At 34.1% G+C, this 20,609-nt stretch overlaps 1 protein-coding gene across 2 annotated transcripts in view; it reads left to right on the top strand.

Moving 5' to 3' along the window:
• The window catches only part of LOC106165989 (twitchin), a 103,219-nt gene that overhangs the window by 60,242 nt on the left and 22,368 nt on the right, over positions 1 to 20,609 (top strand). The window contains exons 38-62 of one of the 2 annotated variants that reach the window (XM_087001752.1): positions 211 to 374; positions 612 to 751; positions 1,688 to 1,711; positions 3,823 to 3,961; positions 4,195 to 4,467; positions 7,784 to 7,931; positions 8,296 to 8,426; positions 8,626 to 8,718; positions 9,249 to 9,443; positions 9,621 to 9,920; positions 10,190 to 10,338; positions 10,626 to 10,776; positions 11,138 to 11,271; positions 13,214 to 13,237; positions 14,795 to 14,951; positions 15,298 to 15,403; positions 15,793 to 15,989; positions 16,507 to 16,679; positions 17,346 to 17,475; positions 17,779 to 17,933; positions 18,181 to 18,316; positions 18,694 to 18,801; positions 19,167 to 19,361; positions 19,754 to 19,858; positions 20,199 to 20,393. In XM_087001752.1, coding sequence (XP_086857878.1) covers positions 211 to 374; positions 612 to 751; positions 1,688 to 1,711; positions 3,823 to 3,961; positions 4,195 to 4,467; positions 7,784 to 7,931; positions 8,296 to 8,426; positions 8,626 to 8,718; positions 9,249 to 9,443; positions 9,621 to 9,920; positions 10,190 to 10,338; positions 10,626 to 10,776; positions 11,138 to 11,271; positions 13,214 to 13,237; positions 14,795 to 14,951; positions 15,298 to 15,403; positions 15,793 to 15,989; positions 16,507 to 16,679; positions 17,346 to 17,475; positions 17,779 to 17,933; positions 18,181 to 18,316; positions 18,694 to 18,801; positions 19,167 to 19,361; positions 19,754 to 19,858; positions 20,199 to 20,393 — 3,722 coding nt within the window. The remainder of the gene's footprint in view (positions 1 to 210; positions 375 to 611; positions 752 to 1,687; positions 1,712 to 3,822; positions 3,962 to 4,194; positions 4,468 to 7,783; positions 7,932 to 8,295; positions 8,427 to 8,625; positions 8,719 to 9,248; positions 9,444 to 9,620; positions 9,921 to 10,189; positions 10,339 to 10,625; positions 10,777 to 11,137; positions 11,272 to 13,213; positions 13,238 to 14,794; positions 14,952 to 15,297; positions 15,404 to 15,792; positions 15,990 to 16,506; positions 16,680 to 17,345; positions 17,476 to 17,778; positions 17,934 to 18,180; positions 18,317 to 18,693; positions 18,802 to 19,166; positions 19,362 to 19,753; positions 19,859 to 20,198; positions 20,394 to 20,609) is intronic. The other variant, XM_087001753.1, reaches the window with a different exon arrangement.

Here is a 20,609-nt window from a genome sequence, read left to right as displayed (position 1 = left end):
CTCTGGTAGAAATGGATTTTTAATGTGTATCCATGTGAAGTTGGATGATTCTGCTTTGGTTGCCAAAATCAACATTTGTGTCTGATATTTTCAAAAGCCCCCCAAAAAATGTGTATTGCTTTTGCCAGCCACATATTATGCCAACATTTCATTCCAAAAAACATATGACTTGATGCATCAATGAATTGGTTTTGTTTGTTTTACCAACAGGTGGTACAAAAACAAGCTGGAGATTTTCCATGGAGAGAAGTATCACTTCCACAGTGATGGTCCTAACCACAAGTTGATTGTCAAAGAAGTCATTCTGGAAGACGGTGGCAAGTTCACCTGCCAGTGTAATGATGCCACAACATCTGCTTGGCTGTATGTAGAGGGTAGGTACAACAGTGGCTATGATCCAGATGAGGTCCAATATAATAAATATTTCAGTCCCTCCCCTATGTGCAAGTGATTAGATGGCTGGTTTTTCATTGAGAATTTTGGAAATTTATTTTAAAGGTGCTTCACATGCTTAATATAACCACCACTTCACACTGTGATGTACAAATACCTGTTATATACAGTAAACAATTCTGAATTTTGAAGGCTGTTACTATATCTCTGAATTTTAGAGAGGCCTAAGTTAGTGTATTTCACTACCCCACTGCCTAAGACCATGACTGTGCACAGGAAAAAGAATGCCATCCTGGAGTGTTTCATCTGTGATCCTCTCGCTGATGTGGAATGGTACAAGATGGGAGAACTCATTCAGGTAGGTCAAATACTTATCTGTGTTAGTTGATCTTGTAATAAAGCAGATCTAGGTTTCTTTCTAAGTGCGAATTTAGAAAAAATGCCTGTATTTAATTTGAAACTATTTTCTGTTTATTATTTAATATTTGAACATTTGGAAAGAATAACTGATTTTAACGGCTGGAAACTTCTTAAAACACAGCACCATTGATTTTGGAGCTATAGAATCTACCACCTATAATAAATAATACTTCGATTTGTCTTTTTTATAATTACATAAGATGTTCAAGAAAAATTTTTGAAATCCATTCTAGAATTTTTTTATGAGAAATGATTTAATCTTCAATTACTTATTCAGTGGCTTGTATCTGATTTTTAAATGTTTTAAAGAAATGTTTTTTGTCTGTTGTACTTATGTCTCATGTGGCATTTATTTTTGTTAGTTTGCAATTAAGTGTGAATATATTTTGATGTTATTCATTTCTTTTCTCTTCTTTGGTGTCTGAAGGCAGTAAGTTTCTTTCAAATTTATTTCCATTTCCCTCTTTAGCTGCTTTCTATATATCTGCTGTAATAAAGTTATGTTAATTTTGGCTTTTGTCCTATTTCTCTTCTTGGTCGCTGAAATTAATGAAAAAAATATTTTTATGTCAACATGCTGTTTTGTCTGGTAGTAGAAAAATAAAAATAAATATTTTTATGAAATTATCAGAAAATATATTGAAAAGATAAATCAGAGCAACTTTGTGTTCCAAGGAGAGAAACAAAGCTAGAACAAAAATTATACCCTCACCTCCTATAGTTAGTAAACAACAAATATAATTTTTGTTCAATATATACTAACTCAGTTTATTTCAGTTTGATTATATTAACTTTTTTTTTTAGATTTTACTTACTGTATTTTTTAAGTTTTTTGTCTATTAATTTAACAAATATTTATTTGATACACGCCCAGGACTGGCGCAAGACTGCAAGTGAGGTAAATAAATAAGGCCTTTGATCTGACCTCTCCCTTCTTTATAATGTGATATAAGGCCCTGGTTTAGTGAAAATTTATCCCTTTCTTAGTACTTGTGAGCAGTGTATTTCCTATTCTTTGTAGAAATCCACCTTTCCTATTTTTTTAGGAGTTAACTTTCTTCTTGTAGTGATTTACCCTCTGTATTTGTTGGTAGCCACAATTACTGTTTGTAGGAACCCAAATCCTCTTTTTGAAACTCATCTTGAAACTGTAGATTTTCTCTCTTTTCAATGATGATATAATCAAGCATGATGCAATACCATCAATAATGAATGTGATTATTAAAGCTTGGTGAAGGGGATTTTGCTCAATCAGAAGTAAAACTATTACCTAAATATATTACTGTTAGAATGCCTTTCCTTGAAAATGACAAAAACTAGCAGTCTTATTCATAGACTTCCAGCTTTCTGTGAAATGTACCAAAATGGCCAAATGTAGCAGACTTTTTAGATCTGTGGCTCTAATCTGTTTTCTTTGTTGCATCTTGTTCTTCTCACTTGAAGGGATGTGATACATTCAAGGCAACTTGATTTGACCCATTCACATCCCTGCATGTGATTAATTAGAGGACCCTAAGGTTTATTCTAAATAAATCTCACCCCTGTTTAGACATGTGATAGAAGCCCATTCCTTATCTGGGTTTTCTGCCTTCATTTGCAGTATTCCATCAGTTCTTCTTGCCTATAATTTCTTCATATTTCCATTCTAAATGTATATGTCTGACATCTTCCCATCACATTTGTCATTTTGTAATAGTCTTCAGTTGCTGCAAACTGAGAGATTTCATAAAAACAGCTATATTTTCACTTTGTATTTTTAAAACCTATTTGCAAATAGAATTCCTGATATGTGTGGAGGCTTTTCTAATTACCCCCCTCCCCCATCTATAACTATTTTACCCATATGAATCTGTACTTACACTGTCCTTAACTGGCTTTCTAAATTGATTTCTTTGATTTTATTGTTTATTTATGTGATTAATAAATCATATTTTTCATTGTTGTAAATTTTGTTTTTTATTATTTTTTTAGATTTAATTAATTGTTGATTAACACAATAGATATTATATATATTATTTTATGTTTTGTTCGTAATTATTTTGTTTTGTTGAATTATTCATCCTTGTTATTTTTGATTTGTTCGTAAATGGGACATGAGCTTCCAAGTGTCTTTGATTTAGTAGTGTGTAATGTTTTGTATCAATGTTGTTGGTTCAGGAAGAGTTGGCAGCAGCTAGGAAGGGAAATGTGGTAAGATTTGTACCATGAAGGATCCCACAAACACTTTATGCATTTCCTCTCTCACCTTGTAGGTCTTAGGCATATTGGGGTGGATATTTCTCCCACTCACCACTTCATTTGTTAGTTAAGTCATAACCTGAATTTATTCTCATCTTTCTCACCTGTAGTTAGTGATATTAGATCCTAATATATTGAATTAGGATTTTCCCATGGCCCTCATTTTAGTTTAAAGTGTAATCCAAATGATCCTTAAACAGTATCCTCCAATTTCAAAGGCATTTATCACATTGAAAAACCACTGCCTCTCTTCCCCTCACATCCGTTCACAAACCAGTCAACTGAACAGCAACCATTACCCCCCTCCCCCTCACAACTATATGAGTTATTTCAATATCATTCAGTATTATAAGAACGCAAATGATAGTGTCCTAGTTACTGATCGAAACAAGACCTGCTTTAAAGAAATCTGCTTTCATCACACTCCCACTAGTGATAGTATTATTTGCAGCAAGAGGCAGACAGATTTTAAAACATTTTTCTCACTGCATCCAACACTGACCCTCACTTATGTTAAGTATCAATTAAGCAGATATCATAGAGAAACTGCTTATATTCATAGCTAAAAAAAAAAAAAAAAAAAAAAAAGTGGCCCACATTGGAATAGGATAGATTGTTTTACAGATTCCAGCAAAGGCATTTTATCCCTGCCCACTCAGTCATTTGGTAATAGACCAAGGAGAAGAAAATTCAAAAGATTTGTTGAATCTTAGTAAATTTATAGATAAAGTATGTTCTGATCTAACTGTTCATTTATGTGTATCATTTTAGCCTGAAAAGGGCAAATATGAGATTGCACGCCGTGAGAACCGCTGTATCCTGCGTATCCTGAAAGTAGAAGACGATGATGAAGCCGAGTATACCTGCAAGTCTGCTGATGACTCAACCTTCTGTGATTTCTATGTGGATGGTAAGACAGTGATCATGCTCAATTTAAGTTTTCTGCCATACTTCTCTATAAATAGACAAATACAGATTTTTGACAGAATATTTTAATTAACATCTTCACCATAGTTGTCATCATTTTCCATATAATTTCAGACAGCTTGACATGAATTTCTTGTAGCATACTTCCACTTTTGGTGGGGTTCCAAATTTTGAATTCTACATTCCTAACATTTTCTGTATCTTTGTAATATACAGAACCAGAGTGGACATTTGTTCGTCTGCTGGTTGACCAGGATGCCATGGAAGAAGAGACTGCTACATTTGAATGTGAAGTCAACGATCCAGAAGCAGACGTAGACTGGTACAAAGGTGATGTCAAAATTGACCAACTTAATGTCAAGAAATATGCCATCGACAAGGAGGATTGTATTCGTAGACTCACCATCTTGGGCATCAAACAGACTGATGAAGGGGAATACTGTGCAAGAATGGGGTCTCAGAATTCCAGGGCAGAGCTTTTTGTTGAACGTAAGTTACAAATGATGTGGAATATGTATATAAATTACGAATGATAAATACAATGGAAAAAGATTTATAAATTTATAAATGTGGATAACAGGTTTATTAAATGCTATATATTTAGATAATATCATGTATGTGTGGGGATTTATTTTACCCCAGTGATAAAAATCAGCCACAGACAGTTGTAATTTATTTATATTCTTTAGTTCATGGATATACAGTATGAGGGAAGTATTTTAAGACAATATCAGATAAATTTTGATAATAAAGGTTGGCTTTGACATAGCACCAATATGTTGTTTAAGCTTAAAGGGATAATAACTATTCGTATGAGAGCTATATTTCACAATGAAGACATTGTGAATAACTCATAGAAATACAATATATTCTGTTTTACCAAAATACGGCAGTTAAAGCTATTATTCTGATATCTGAGCTTGTCATTAGACCACGTGACCTCCATTGATGGCTATACTCTGTTATAATCTCTTAAGAGATTTTAACAAAAAACCAAACTTTTCAGAAAAAAACCAGGGACTAACTTTGAATGTAAAAATGGATTCATTAACCATTGATAAGTATGGGAAAATTGTTGTTTACTCCAGGAAAATTCATTTTTGGCCGAAACGAAGAGTTATTATCCCTTTAACATATCCAAAAAAGAAAACTATCAGAAAGATAAAAACATCAATTGAAACTGATAATTTATTCCTTTAGGAAAGAAGGGTAAGTATGAAAATGGAGTGTTTGAAAGTGGGTTTAAATTTATGTTGTCCTTTTCAGGAGGTTGAGTCAGTGAGCTCCCAAGAAGCTCTGGGACTGAACCATTTCTTTTAGAGCACCTTTTTGTTCATATTTGCTTATTATTATTATGTATTATTATGTTTTTCAATAGAGCTATCACTGCAGCACAGACACTTAGGAATGGATATGAGATTGACATCTTAAGCACCTGTGTTTTTCACTGATTGCCTTTTTCATTTTTTTCACTTTGTTGCACTATTATAATTGCCCCATACCTTACCAGTAAATGAAGCTATAAACCCATGCGGTCACTTCTATCATGTTTATTGACATTTTTACTCAAAGATTCATTATTTTATATCACCACCCTTAAAATATTGTTATACCTTTTTTGTCAATATTTTTGTCGACATCCAGAAAAAATATATAATGATATACCTAGAAGTAGGTCTAATGTGTACTTTATTTAACTGTCCTAATTTTTACATCCTCTTTTTTTCTGCTGGCGTATCTAGTTTCTGAAGCCAAAACATTTTACAATCAATTTCTGAGAGAGAGAACCCAATTTTGATTGTGTAACCAAACCCATTGAATTTTGCACAGATTATACAACTTAACATCCATCCAAGTGAAGAGCATTGTTTTATCCCTTTCCATCACTCTCTCTACCTTGCAGTTGTTAAAAAAAGGAAAGAAAGAAAGAAAAGAAAAGAAGATCCATCCCCTCTCCCAGTAACTTTTCCTTTCACTGCACTGCTTATTCTGCACCCTGTATGCCAGTATCACACAGCAAATGTAGCAGTTTTATCATTGCACTATTCATATTTCAGCTCTTCTGTACTACCACATGCAATCGATGACTTTTGTATTTTTGTTTTAAAATTGACCACATATATTTGGGATGTTGCTTTTTTATCTTTTACATTTTTCCCTGAAATGAGTCTTTATCTCTTTCTTCATCATAAAATATCTTTTTTTTTCAAATGAATTATTTGTGAAAAGATTATTCAAAAGGAGAGTGGTCAGTTAAGGCAAATGTTTTTAAAGATGTTTTTGACTCACTGTATGTTGTATGTATGTGTCAGTGGTGGGATATGTGGAAAATCAATCCATCACATTTTGGAAAACAATATTTTGTCTTTTTATCTTTTATCCCTTTCCTTTTTTTTCCTCATTCACACATCAGTTACCTACACATCCTTCACATGAACTGAAATATGTTGGTTTGTATTGTTTTGTCTTCTTTTTTTCAGTTCTTGGCTGCATCCTGCATTTTCTACATATCCCTTCCTGCTTAAATATATATATATGCATTTATATATAAACATATGTGTTGGTGGAACACAGCTCATAGCATAGGCAGATCTTGGAGGAGGAAAGGGGTGGTTGCAAACCTTTATTAGTGCAAAATATGAGTTTTAGAAGGGGAAGGGTATATTAAGAGATAAATTGTATTTTTAAATGTTAATATTATTCTAAGTTAATAGTGCACCAACTCTAAGAGAGACTAAATCCAGTCTGTCAGATGGGGGAGGGGGAGTGAGTTGGGGATTTGGGGTGGAGTGGGGGGGGGTAGGGTGAAAATCACTCTGGATCTGCCTTTGCATATGTAATGTGGAATTTATATAGTACTGTTTCATTTGGATGGTATATTCAGATTTCAGTTGCTTACCGGGAGTTGTCTATATTTTGATTTAAACAAAATAGATGATGCAAAGATGTTTTAAACATCTCCAGTTAACAACTTTCGGTTGTTTAATGGACTATATTATCTGCTTTTAAAATGTTGCTTCGTAGAGGATAACAAAAGTAGTTACAATTCTAATTATTTTTTCACAAGCTACATGAATTTACCAGTAATTTATTGATTTCACATATATGTACCTTTCTATTATCACTTACAATTTTGAATATGCAGTAGAATAAATAGTAGATATAACTAGCTCTTTATCGACTAATTTAGGAGGCCAGTTTTATTTTATGATCTGTTTTAATTGTTATGGCTACTAAAAGCAAGCAACATATTATGTAGATTTAGTAAGGCCTACCACTAACATACTAGTACTCTGAACACATGCTTTTTTTGCAAAATTAATGGTAGAATATCACATTTTATTTAGACTTTTTCATTTCTTTGAAATACATAAGATGGATTTTACTTGGATTATGAAGACGTTACAGAAAAAATACCACGCTGTTAAGTCATTGTTTTTATGTTGTTTTCTTTTTTTTCAGCCTTAACCAGTCTGCCTGCAGTATTGATTAATATGATTCATATGATTGATTTTTTATTTTTTAGCCATCATTATTTTCACCACATATAAGATATAGACCATTACAGCCACTTACAGGCCTGTAGCCAGCAATTTAAAAAGGGGGGTTCTTTTTCTGAAAAAGTGGACCTTTTTCCATAAAAACTTCATGAACCTAGATCAAATTTTACCCAAAGTGGACCTTTTCACACCAAAAGGGGCGGTTCTTTCGAACCCCCGAACCCCCCCTGGCTACGGGCCTGACTTCAGTTATGATAATTTTGAGAGATAAAACTTACCCCTTTCTCGTTATCTTCATTTCATAGCTGAAATTAAGTTCTTAGAGCGTCTGAAGGACACCACTGTCACTGAGGAGCAGCCCCTAGAGCTGACCTGCCAGGCCACCAACCCTCATGGCAAGCCTGTCAAATGGTTCAAGGATGGAATCCTTATTGATCCACTGAAGGACCCTAGGTACACTATGAACATGATTTTTAAGAATTATAGATGTAGAATTGTCCTGTAACTGCTAATCATTAAAGACAAAAAGGATTATTTTAAGATGAATGATGATTTCAGTGAAAATTTATTTTGAAGAAGTAAAGTGAGAATATTTATGTACTATTTAAAGTATAATTAATCAATATTTAAAACTTTGAGGTAAATTTTTGCTTTAGAAGTATCCTGTATAGCTTGTCCCACTTAATGTCATCATCCACTACCACTACTGTCTTTTATATGGGTTTTCTTTTTGATGAAAAGCTTGTGACAGTTAAATTGAATTTCAAATTTTCAGATTTTCTTGTTAAGATTAAACTTCATAGTATTTATTTGACAGGCTAAGGATTAAAAAAGAAGCAGATGGTGTGAACAAGCTGGTTATTGAATCTTCTCAAATGGGAGATGCTGGTGTCTATGTCTGCCGTATTGGAGACAGGGAGACCAAAGCTGAAGTCCTTGTGGAAGAGAGTGAGTTCTTAGTTTAATGTTAGTTTTGAAAACTGAAATATTTTTTGTTTTGAATGTGCATGTGTGTGTGTATGTGCATGTGTGTGAGTGTGAATGAGTGAGAGAGAGAGCGGGGGGAGGGAAAGTAGATATTATTTTTGAAAGTAAGAATCAATATTTGCAATCAAATAAATCAGATACATTTGTTTTTTATTTCCAGAGGAGAGAGCTCCAGTGATTGACCCCTCTGCTTTACCCAAAGAGATTGTTGTCAAGGCTGGAGAGACCATTGATATCAAAGTACCATACACTGGTAAGATTTATATTATCATGGCACATATCAAGAACAAAAGACCCACATGTGTTGTATCTTACATACAGGCAAACCATGCACAATGATGTTTACTCGTAGTATAAAGTCCATACAACATTTGTCAGTATGGTATATGTGATATTCATATGTGCATCCCACTTGTACACATACACCTTGCTGACTCATATTGTATCTACAGGTTCACAGGTGTATATGTGATGTATCTATACACTGAAAACAAAGTGATATCTAATCTAGCTAATAAGTATAAAGTGCATATGGCTAAAGATTTGATTTCCGATTCTGTCATGAATTTGGCCAGAATATTTTCACAATTGAAACAGACATCTTTTGTAAGAGAGACTAAAAATTATGTTACAATTAAATCAAAAGTTAAGCCAACCTATGCAGTGTAGTGCAAGTCTTATATGATTTTGACTACTCCAACCTCCCTCCCTCTGAAAATGATCAGAATTGAAATCCAATAAATAAATGGAAATTAAAATCTTCATTTCTTCATCTGTATACAGCTCACCCAGTCCCGGAGGCTAAATGGGAGAAGGATGGCAAAGGCCTCCATCGTGAGGGAGCAGACTTAAAACACCGCCCAGATAACATTGAGCTGACTATCCCACATGCCACCAGGGATGACACAGGTGTATACAAACTGACTTTGTCCAACAGCACTGGCAAGACTGATATACCCATTAAAGTGAAAGTACTGGGTGAGTAGATGATATTAAAAGTTAAATTCAGCATGGTAAAATATGGTTATTCAAGTTAAAAGGAAGGCAATGTCAATGCCAAATCTGATAATACATAAATTTAATATCAAGTGAATGCATTTACAAGATTTAATTGATGGTATGTGCATAATTTACATATTATTTTCTTCTGTTTAGATCGCCCATCTCCACCTCAAGGCCCAGTAGACATTTACAGTGTATACAGAGACAGATGCACATTGAAATGGAAGCCACCAAAGGATGATGGCGGCTCACCAATCAAGCACTACATCATTGAGAAGATGGACACAAGCCGTGGAACATGGGCAGAGGTTGGCAAGATTAATGATCTCAAGTATGAGGTGACTGGTCTGACCCCTGGAAAGACCTATGCCTTCCGTATCCGTGCTGCCAATGATCAAGGTGTCAGTGAGCCTATTGGCACAGAGCATGATATTTTGGCCAAAGATCCATATGGTAAGTTTTGGGTTAAGAGGTGAAAAAGAATTTTTCAGATGCTGATATTAAAAGTGGAAATATAGACCTGAGGAGTAAGGATTAGTTTTGTTGTGCCATTGGTTTTTTTTATTTCAATTTCATGTTTCATTCAAATTTTTAATACCCTTCTCCCTTTCTTATTTTTAATGTAGTGATATTTGAAACAGAATCATATATTTAACATATGTCAGGTACTATACTGAACATTATGACACAGCTTAAAACATTTGTACATTTTATTCTCCCAGATGAGCCAGATGCTCCCACAGATCTTGAGGTGACAGATTGGGATGCAGACCATGTTGAGTTGGAGTGGAAGGCACCCAAAAATGATGGTGGCTCCCCCATTACAAACTACTTAGTGGAACAGAAGGATAAGTTCAGTGACTGGAGAAGGGTAAGGACTTTGGCATCATACTTGTCCTGACTTTATAAAAATTCAATACCTTTTAGGCTTTTCAGGCAAGCTTTATAATGATGGACTTTAGCATCCTATATGTGACATGATCAACTGCTGTGTCTAACATTTATTAAGAACAATTCATTATATTATTTGTTTTATTGGGCATTCTTTCATATTTTTTTTCTTTTTGGCAAGAATGAATGATGTCTGCATCTTGAGAAAGTAGATTTTTAAGTCCAATCAGTTAAAAGAACGCCATCTCATTTTTCTATCCCTTTCAGGTGAAAGATGTCTCTGCTAAAGACACCAAGGCCACAGTTGCTGGTTTGAAGGAAGGCACAGAATACACTTTCCGTGTGATGGCTGTCAACAAGGCTGGACCATCTAAGCCCAGTGAGGCATCCAGGCCTGTCATTGCCAAACCCAGGAGATGTGAGTGGAGTTGAATTAATGTGTGGAAGCTGTAAAGCATTATTATGAAAAGAATTATAGATTTAGACCTACAGTGGCATGTCACAAGATAAATTTTTGACTATCAGAAAGAGGTCTGTGATGCTGTTACAAATAATCATTATCATTATTTTCTTTATGAAGCAATGATAGATTGTATGAAACCACATCATCACATGTCTGAAACTGTGTTCAAAATAAATCTGACAAATATTTTGAAGTAAATGACATTTCAAAATTTGCAAATGTAAATAAACAAAAGATTTCTCTTGTATTCTTCTTTCTGTGTCTCATTCCAACACTGGATCTTTAGTTTCTACTTACTGTTAAAATTTCCTTCAAGTGCCACCAAGAATTGACAGAACTGCCCTCAGTGAGATCCGTATCAAGGTTGGCCAGGCTTTCATGTTCAATGTTCCCTTCACTGGTGAACCTCCTCCGACTCCTGTCTGGACCAGACTCACTCAGGATAAGAAGGTTAGATTTTTTGGTTCCGTTTCATAGTTTTTAGGTTAGAAAGGGGGTTGGCAGCCTATTGCCAGAATTGCCTACTTAAAAGCTAGAGTCCCATAGTGAAAAAGAGTGCATGGAATATGCTCAGATGTGTAGAATTGGCAGTGCTGTATCTCACCTCAGCCTTACATTATTTCCAAATGAAAAGAAACGTCTTTAATAATAAAACTCAGATTGCAGGTTAATAGAAATATTTGTTGTTTTAGTTAAGATGCTGTCAAAGGTTTATTAATCATACACATTGGTGATTTAGTTAGAGGTGTGACATAAGGATGTATTAAAGTTAAATGTCTCTGTATGTTTAAGATTATTTTTTGAGGAAATATCAATGGCATAAAATATGAAATGTTAACCTAAATATTTACACAATTCTACCTGTATTTTGGTAAATTCAGGAACAGGCGGTAAGTATGGGTCTCAGATAAAGTGTAGAAATCCTGAAACACATGTTGAAGTTCAATTCACTTTTTTGAAAATTTGAACACATCAACTCTAATCCATTAAAAAACTAATCGTCACATTGTTTTTTATTATTAATTATTGCAAGAATTGTCTTCTTTTACCTGTAATGAATGAGAAAAATTGTAATAATTCAATAATTTTGAGGCTTTTGAGAGATTAAAGATTGATGTGTTGAAAACTAGCTGTGCAATTGCACATGAACTGGTAATAACCACTGCAGCAGTCAAATGTACAAGATGTACTGATTAATATAATAATGATCACCCCTATACACTCCATTAAATTATTTAAAGGCATTTCTTTAGTTGCTATTTTAATATAAATTGTATTATCAACAATATTAAGTTTAAAAACCTCATATTGTTGATAATAAAATTTATATATTTTGTGATTGGAAAATTAAGTTTTTGTAATTTTAAAATTTAAAAATCCTTGCACTTAATGAAAGAATATTCCATACCCAAATTTACCTTATTCTTGAAACTTGCCCAGTACTGTGATCAATTTGATGTCAAGACTTCTTCCTTTTTACCACCCTGAACATTTTCTTGATTGCCCCCAAACTGTTTTGAACCTTTTCTATTCAATTTCCACCATCCAGGTGACTGATCTATTTGGTCAACCAATGATCCATAAGTTATGGGATCAACCAAACACTTCTGCAGTGGAACTTTACCTTATGCACTTTTTTCTCCCTCACCATTTGCCTTATGCACTTGTCCTCCCACAACAAATGCACTAACCTCCTTATCTCACCTTCATCCACTTCAATTCCCTTGTTTTTTCGTGTTTTTCATGCTGTGGGTGAGTGGTGTTTGAAAGATAGGAAATTTATACTTGTATGTTGCATTTTCATCTAAGCTATACAGCATTTTCTGTGACTTGGGAGGCTTTTTTCCTGATTCCAAAGTGTCATAAAGATGCTTTACCCAATGCACAGGCTGCAGTGGGGACTAGTAATAAACTAAGTGATGATGAAAAATTAAAGAATTCTTTGTACCTTTAAAAAAGGTATGACCATTTCTGGTAGCCTTTTAAGATTGAAACAAGTAAATTGCCACATGGTATTGAGATATTGTCGGTTTGTAATTCTAGATTAAAACAAAACTTGGTGTGTGTGTGCGTGTGTATGAATGTAGTTGAGGTAGAGAAGTGCTGTGCTTGTCACCCTGTTCCCATCACTACATACCCAATATTTGACTTATTTTAAGATATTGATAGAACCTAATAATAACTGTTAATTGAGAGTTTTATTTTAGAAAAATATTTCACAATCCTTATTATGGTTGTATACAAATTCAAGAATATTTTCATCTTTATGGTCAGCTTTCATGTGCACAGCTATATCTAATACAAAGGTTTAATTTTCAATTGAAAACCAAGTAAATGAAATCAATGCCACAACCAGAATAACAGGGTGCTATGTTTTAAATTTTTTCTGCAGGACATAGGTGACTTTACAGAGGAGGTATATATATTATGGTTATGTGTATGCCATGAAGTTTGATCCAGAGGTCATTTATTCTTTTACTAATTTTTATTTTTTGAAATTAAAGTATAATCATAGATTTGACAACATTTGTAAAAGAATATGATCTCTGATGGCCTTCTTGGCTCAATTATATTCTTCTTCTTCTTTTTCTTTTTTGAAGGATGTTCATAGATTATAATAATATGTAGATGGCTTAACATCCTTGCTTATTATATTTGAAAATTAGATTGCATAGATGCATTTTGCTACACTGTAGACTAGATATTTTATTCTTCAAGTTAATGAGAGGGAACAATTGCTCATTGTCAGTTCAAGCAAATTGGTATATTGTTTAAAAAAAACATCAATTATATCCCTGGTCAGTAACTTGAAAACATTTCACAGCTAGTATAATGCTTTAATGTTAGTTACAAGTTATAAATTTTATGCTATGCCATAATGATCAGCCTGCAACTTCTCTCTCTCTCTCTCACTCACTCCTTCCCATCCTACCTTCTTCATCTCTCCCCTCCCTTTCTCTTTTTCTTCTTCTTCTCTCTCCCTCTCTCTCTCTCTCACCTATATGCCATTTTCTTTTTTCATCACTCTTCATTCTCCTTCCCTGCCTTAAATTCTTTGGACTGGAACCCTCTTCAATATCTCCTTCTCTTTACTTTTACACAAATGCTTAAATGCTTTTTTCAAAAGTTCTTAGGTCTGGTATTGTAAGTAGTAACATTGTTTGTAACACTCAGACAGTTATTTTGATATACTCTTTAACTCCAATTTGTGATGCACTAACAGGGATCTTTATCAGGATATGAATTAAGTGTTCAGTGGTCAACACATGCTGTTTGGGGCAGTTGCCACAAAGTTGTCCAAGCAGTTGCAAATGTATGCTAATAAGTAGAGTTGTGTTGAATGTAGATCCACAGCTTTACACTATGATCACTGGTAGTGCATTATAGATTGGAATGAATTTTCAAAAATAAAGTCTGTGTTTTGTAAACCAATGTTATTTTATTGTTTATATGCTTATTATTTTATATATCTCTATTTATCTCTTTCTCTCTCAATGTTTTTCATTATTATTTATTTCGTATTTTTTACTAGTTTTGAAGTAGTTATACATAACAAAACTTTAAATTAATAATAAATTAATATCTAGAAATCTTTCTTAGTTGTGTCTTTTCTTTCAGTATACATTTCTTTTCAGAAATATAGTAAATTAGTATTAATCACATGTGTAAATTCAGTCAATTTTTCTGCATGTCACAAATGATTCCAGTTAATTTGCTATTATTTATTTATTTGGTACATTGTATATAATTGGAAAATGATTATGTTTCTATTTAAACCAAATAGTTGATTGGAACTCAATGAAACCTTTATACCTAAAGTAAGCCATTAAAACAACTACGTTTATCCCACATATGAATGGAAATTATATTTGTAATTTACTGTCATTACCAGTTAAGTGATAACCAATAGTGAGTGTAATATTTGATATATGATGATTAATGACTGTTTTGTCTTCCAACTCAACTTTTATAGCCACTAGAGGCAGGTGACAGGATAAAGATTGAGCATCAGGAGAAGTCTACCCTGCTGGAGATGAAAAACTGTGTCCGTGGGGACACTGGAGACTATACTCTCACTGTAACCAATGACTATGGCAAAGACACTGCAACTGTATCAGTGGTAGTTTTGGGTAGGTAATCAGTATTGAGATATAATTGTGGTAATATTCTGTTTAACATTCCTTATTACTTGATAAGATATCTAATTTGATAATACTTTTAAGTAATGTATCTGAAATAAACTGCTGCACTACTGCTTCAATCTGTGAGTTCAACCTGTTCATGTTTCTGCCAACATACAGTTATGACATTAAACAGGAATCGATGAAGTCCTGATTATTGTTTGTGTTCATCAGAATGTAAGATATACATTAAGTAGAGCATAATTAAAAGAAAAGTGTCTCCAACTGCCTATGCCAAATTGAAAAATAGATAAAATATTTACATTTGTATTATAGTTTTTCTTCGTGTTTGCAGGTAAACCCCTGGCACCAGAGGGTCCACTTGAAGTATCTGATGTGTATGCTGACCAGGTCACTCTGTCTTGGAAACCACCTAAAGATGACGGAGGCACTGAGATCACGTAAGTTATAGTTCCAGAGTTTGTAGCAAAATGATTTACAGGAAGTAGTGTCCAATATCCTCTCATATTTTGAAGGAGAAAGGTTGATTATGATAAAAAAAAAATTGTTATCACATTTGCTTTCAAAGAAACTTGAGAAGTGACAACTTGAATATGCTAAGGACCATCTTGTAATTTTTGTTTTACAATGGGAGACTGAAATTTGAAATGCACATGAAAGTCCAGTACTTGGACAGGGAGGTATGGTTTGTAATGTTCTGTGTTTTACATTCATTAATGCTTTACAGTGAATATTGAGCTTCATAAGAGAATGAAAGACATGTGAAGAAAATATATACTTATCCTTACATTCATTAATTCGTTTTGATGTTATTATATCTTTCTTATAGAGGCTATCAAGTAGAGAAGATGGATATGAAGAGGGGAACTTGGGAGAAAGTGAGCAACTTTGTCAAGGGCACAGAGTGTGTGGTTCCCAAACTGGTGGAGGGACATGATTACAAGTTCAGAGTGATGGCCGAGAATCTCCAGGGACTGTCTGAACCTCTGGAAACTGACAAAGCCACCAAGGCCAAGAATCCATATGGTCAGTTGAATTAGGGTGTTGTGAATGCAACCAGTTTGCTAACTTTCATACATGTTTTGTATTTACTTTAACTATTACTTCTTTACAAAAATAGATATGAAATAATATCACATTCAAATGGGATGGAATGCCATTTTTGATAAATATTTATTGGAAGTGGTCAGTTAGAATTTTGGTGATATTGATTTCACTGGCATGGTGTGTTTTTCTCTCATTGTAGTTTGTTGTTAGGCACAAAACTGATATAACTCTACTGAAAGGCTGTTCAATTTTGAGATCCTCCTTGACCTGATGACTGTTTTGTTTAGCTTTTCTGCTGACAAAATATCTGAATATCATCTAAGGCTCACGTGAATTTGATAGCGTAGTTACTGAGCTTGCATGGCTAAATTAAATGCAACAATTGTAACAGACACTGCTTTGTCATAGTGACAAAGACTACTGAAAACATGATGAATGTAGCTGGTGTTTATAAAAATGTAAAAAGAAAATATATAAATACCACTTTGGTTTCCAGATGTGCCTGGTTCCCCAGGGAAACCAAAGGCCACAGACACCAACCGTGACCATATCACCATTGCTTGGGATGAACCACGCTCAGATGGTGGCGCCCCCATCACTGGCTACATCGTGGAGAGGAAGGATCCTAAGTCAGACAGGTGGACCAAGGTCAACAGGGAACCAGTCAAGGTCAGTGCTGTGCTGAAAAATACACTTGTTTATTCATGGGGTATTTTTCTGTTTCAGAATGATTGGTCCCATCAAATGGAGACAATACATCAAATGGAGAAAAAATGGAGTGAAAATCAAATGCTTCATTTTTTTTGCTCTTGAGAAATTTAAAAGCTCCGCCATATAAATTTGACTTCCTATTACAAGCTACACTGTAGGAGACATGTGCATTTGCTGAATTAATCACACCTATAGGTTTAAACCAGAAAAAGATGTATAAAATTTAACAGGTAATATGCCATTGAACTACCTGAAAGAATCTGAGGGCTGGGTGTAAATTTTGGTGATACAGGTGACAATGGCTACCTGAGATGACTGGACCAGATAAAGTGATTACCTGACACCAGCCAGCAGTAATTTTACTGGTTTAACACAGAAGCTGCTCAATTGCTTTTATGCTCCATTGAAAACTGAAGTTGTTAAGAATCTTCACCACTTTGAGATCCATTTGACACATGACAATTAAGATTTTACTTTCAGTATTTCACTTTGAGCCTGTGATAGAGATTGTTGGTACTTGGCATTAGGTATAGTGGTCAGGTAAAACGGAAATACTAGGATTGCTCAGTTGCTTTGATTGTTTCACTTTTTAACAAAGTTTTACTGATTCTTCTTGGTCTTCAGGATTGTGAGTTCACTGATGATCGTGTCACAGCTGGAAGAGAATATGAATACAGAGTATCTGCTGTCAACAAGGGAGGCAACTCTGAGCCCAGCCAGACTTCTGGACCCATTGCAGCCAAGCCTATGAACGGTTTGTGCTTAACTGATATCATATTTTCCTTGTTTGTTTCTGTTGATCTAAAAGAATAGGGTCATAAAAATGGAAATGCATAACCTGTATTTACACTTTTCCTCACATTAATGCTTATGCCTTCAACTATTAGTATAAAAGTAGGCCTACTTATAAAACTTCTTTTGTGATTATTATTGACTGACATTATTTTGTGATTTTATTAAAATATCATAAAAGTATGAATATTGTACTGATAATAGACCCAGTACCACATGATAGATGGATAAATAGATAAATGTATCTCCTCTTCTCAAAATTTAGAGGCTCCTAAGATAAAGAAGGATGGTCTTAACTTCCCATCTGAGATCCGTGTGCGTGCTGGAGAGCCTCTGGACATCAAGGTGCCCATCTCTGGTGCTCCAACACCTACTGTTACTTGGGACAAGAATGGAAAAGGCATTTTGCCTGATAATAGGGTAGGTATAATACTGCTGGGAAGATTTTTCTTGATAATATAGTGTTTGATATCAAATACATGATTGAATGCATGGATGAATACACCATGGATTAAATAATTTGATGTGAAAACTTTTTAATTTCAAAGTGAGCTTGATTACACATTGGTAAGGAAATCAAAGAAATTATCATTTATTTCAGAGATATAATTATTGTCCACTTTTATTTTTAATTGATTAATTAATTAATTTTATTTTGCTTTCCTAGACTTCAATGGACAACAATGATGAGGAAGCCAATTTCCACATCCCTATCTCCAAGAGAGAAGACACTGGCAAATATACCATCACAGCCACCAATAAGAATGGCACTGATTCTGGAGATATCAATGTTATTGTGCTAGGTAGGTTGTTTGTAATTGGTGACTTTAAAGTTTTTAAGGCAGGGATTAACTGCGACAGTTTCTCTGATATTTTATTGGATAACAAATATATTCTCATAGTACCTGTATGCAAAAAAGGTGTTACTGTAAGAGATATAAATCTAGTTTGACTTTTTGAACTCGAGTAGTTCTAAAGTGATGTTCAGTGTGAATTAAAATTATTTGAAAGGAATACTTATTGTCCTACAAGAACAAAAATTCACAACTGTTAGTTTATGCCTAATTGTGTCCTTTAAGTTGAGTGACTCATCTGCTGTTACCCAGTCTTTGTTAGAATTAAAGAATTCATAGGATTCAAATTGTCAGCTGTAATTTAATGGTTAATACCATGATCTCAGATCGCCCTGGTGCCCCAGAAGGCCCGCTAGATGTCTCTGATGTGTTTGCCACCTCATGCACTCTGAAATGGAAACCACCTGAGGATGATGGTGGAGCTCCAATCACAGGTAGTATTATAACATTTCAATATTTGGTAAAATATAAATTTTTGTTCTTTGAAATTGTCTTTTTTTTTGTCTTTTTTAAACTTATAATTTTAGACTTCCTCATTTCATAACAGGCAACCCAATATTTAGAAGAAATTCTTACTGCAGAATTCAAAGTTTGGAAATGCATCAGTAGAAAGACAATATATATAATGAGCAATAAGCCCAATTTTGTCGAAGAAAATTATGCAGAAATTACCCATATGTACTAGCTGACATAAATAAAAAGGGAAATTTGGAGAGCTACAATATCATAAATGTACGAACAAAAGGATACAGGCACAATAAAAATGGGTGTAGTAAATGCTTAAATTTCTTTCCCCAAGGTTACATTGTGGAGCAGATGGAGGAAGGCACTGGCTTGTGGGAGAAGGTGCCTGGTATAGTACAGGGCACCAGTATGCCAGTGAAGGGCTTGACTGAGGGCAAGTCGTACAAGTTTAGAGTCAAGGCAGAGAACCCATATGGTGTCAGTGAGCCCCTTGAAACTACCAAATCTATTGTTGCTAAAAATCCATTTGGTAAGTGGTGGTTTAACATCAGTTATATGTTAATCTTGTTTTGATTGACCACCTTAAATATTGTAGAGCTCTACATCATTTTGTCTACTCAGAATTGATATTTTTGTTATGTAACTAGGCTAGTTTAGAAAATTTGTGAAGACATAATTATGTGATTCCCCCCCCCCAAAAAAAAAATTAATTCAGTTGTTTGATTGCATTCATGAGTACATAGTTTTACATTGAAGTGATAAAACTGATTTATTTTGCAAAGAGATGGATAGAAATCAAGAGTAGATTGGAAGGAATAAGATATTGCTCTTCAAGTCTGGAATGACAAAAAACAGACAAATGTCTGGTAAACTACATTACTTCAACTACTCTTACTTATCCGTTTACTTGTACTTTTCCAGATCGTCCAGATGCTCCCACTGGTTTGGAGATTGGAGACTATGACAGATTCTCTGTCAATCTCCACTGGAAAGAACCCAGGAGTGATGGCGGGAACCCCATTAAGGGTAAGCTACACCTAAAGATATTTTCTACAAAATATGATGTGTTTTTCATAACATTTGCATGCAAAAAGTCCTATTTAAAATGACAATATGCAACAGTTTGTATGTTGCCATATTGTTGTAATTTCGAGAAAAAAGAATGAACCATTAAATGGTTGATTATACTATCAAGCTAATGACATGTGATTCCCAAAAACTGTACATATGTTGTTTATAGATATTATCTAGTTATTATGAAGCATAATCCTCAGTATAAGTATACAATATCCATATTAAGAAAAGCGTTAAGTTTAGGAAAATGATCAATACAGGTCTTTCACTTAATCCATGTATCTATTATTAGGATATATCATTGAGAAGAAGAGGAGAGGAGGAGAATGGGAGAAGGCTAATGCCACCCCAGTACCTAAGAAGGAGTACACTGTGATGAACCTGACACCTGGCCAGGAGTACCAGTTCCGTGTCTGTGCTGTCAATGATGGCGGGCCTGGAGAATTCTGCAAGCCAACAGAATGGCATCTAGCTAGAGATATGATTTGTAAGTTTTAATTTTTTGGTTAATACGAAGATATTGAAATGGTGCTTTTGTATTACATTTATACTTATTGTCATGTATAACCCAGTTGTTTTTAGTTGCAAGAAATATATGCTATTTTTATTAGTTTTTGTGTGATTTTTTTTCAATGAATGTTATGTACACAGTAATATTTCTTTCAATAAAAACCTTGCACAGTAGGAACTGAATTATTATTAT

This window comes from Lingula anatina, chromosome 1 (assembly GCF_051362555.1).
Source record: "Lingula anatina isolate TDL-2025a chromosome 1, LinAna3.0, whole genome shotgun sequence".
Taxonomy (NCBI): domain Eukaryota; kingdom Metazoa; phylum Brachiopoda; class Lingulata; order Lingulida; family Lingulidae; genus Lingula; species Lingula anatina.
The sequence above is the reverse complement of the archived record's forward strand: the minus strand, read 5'-3'. Positions and strand labels throughout refer to the sequence as shown.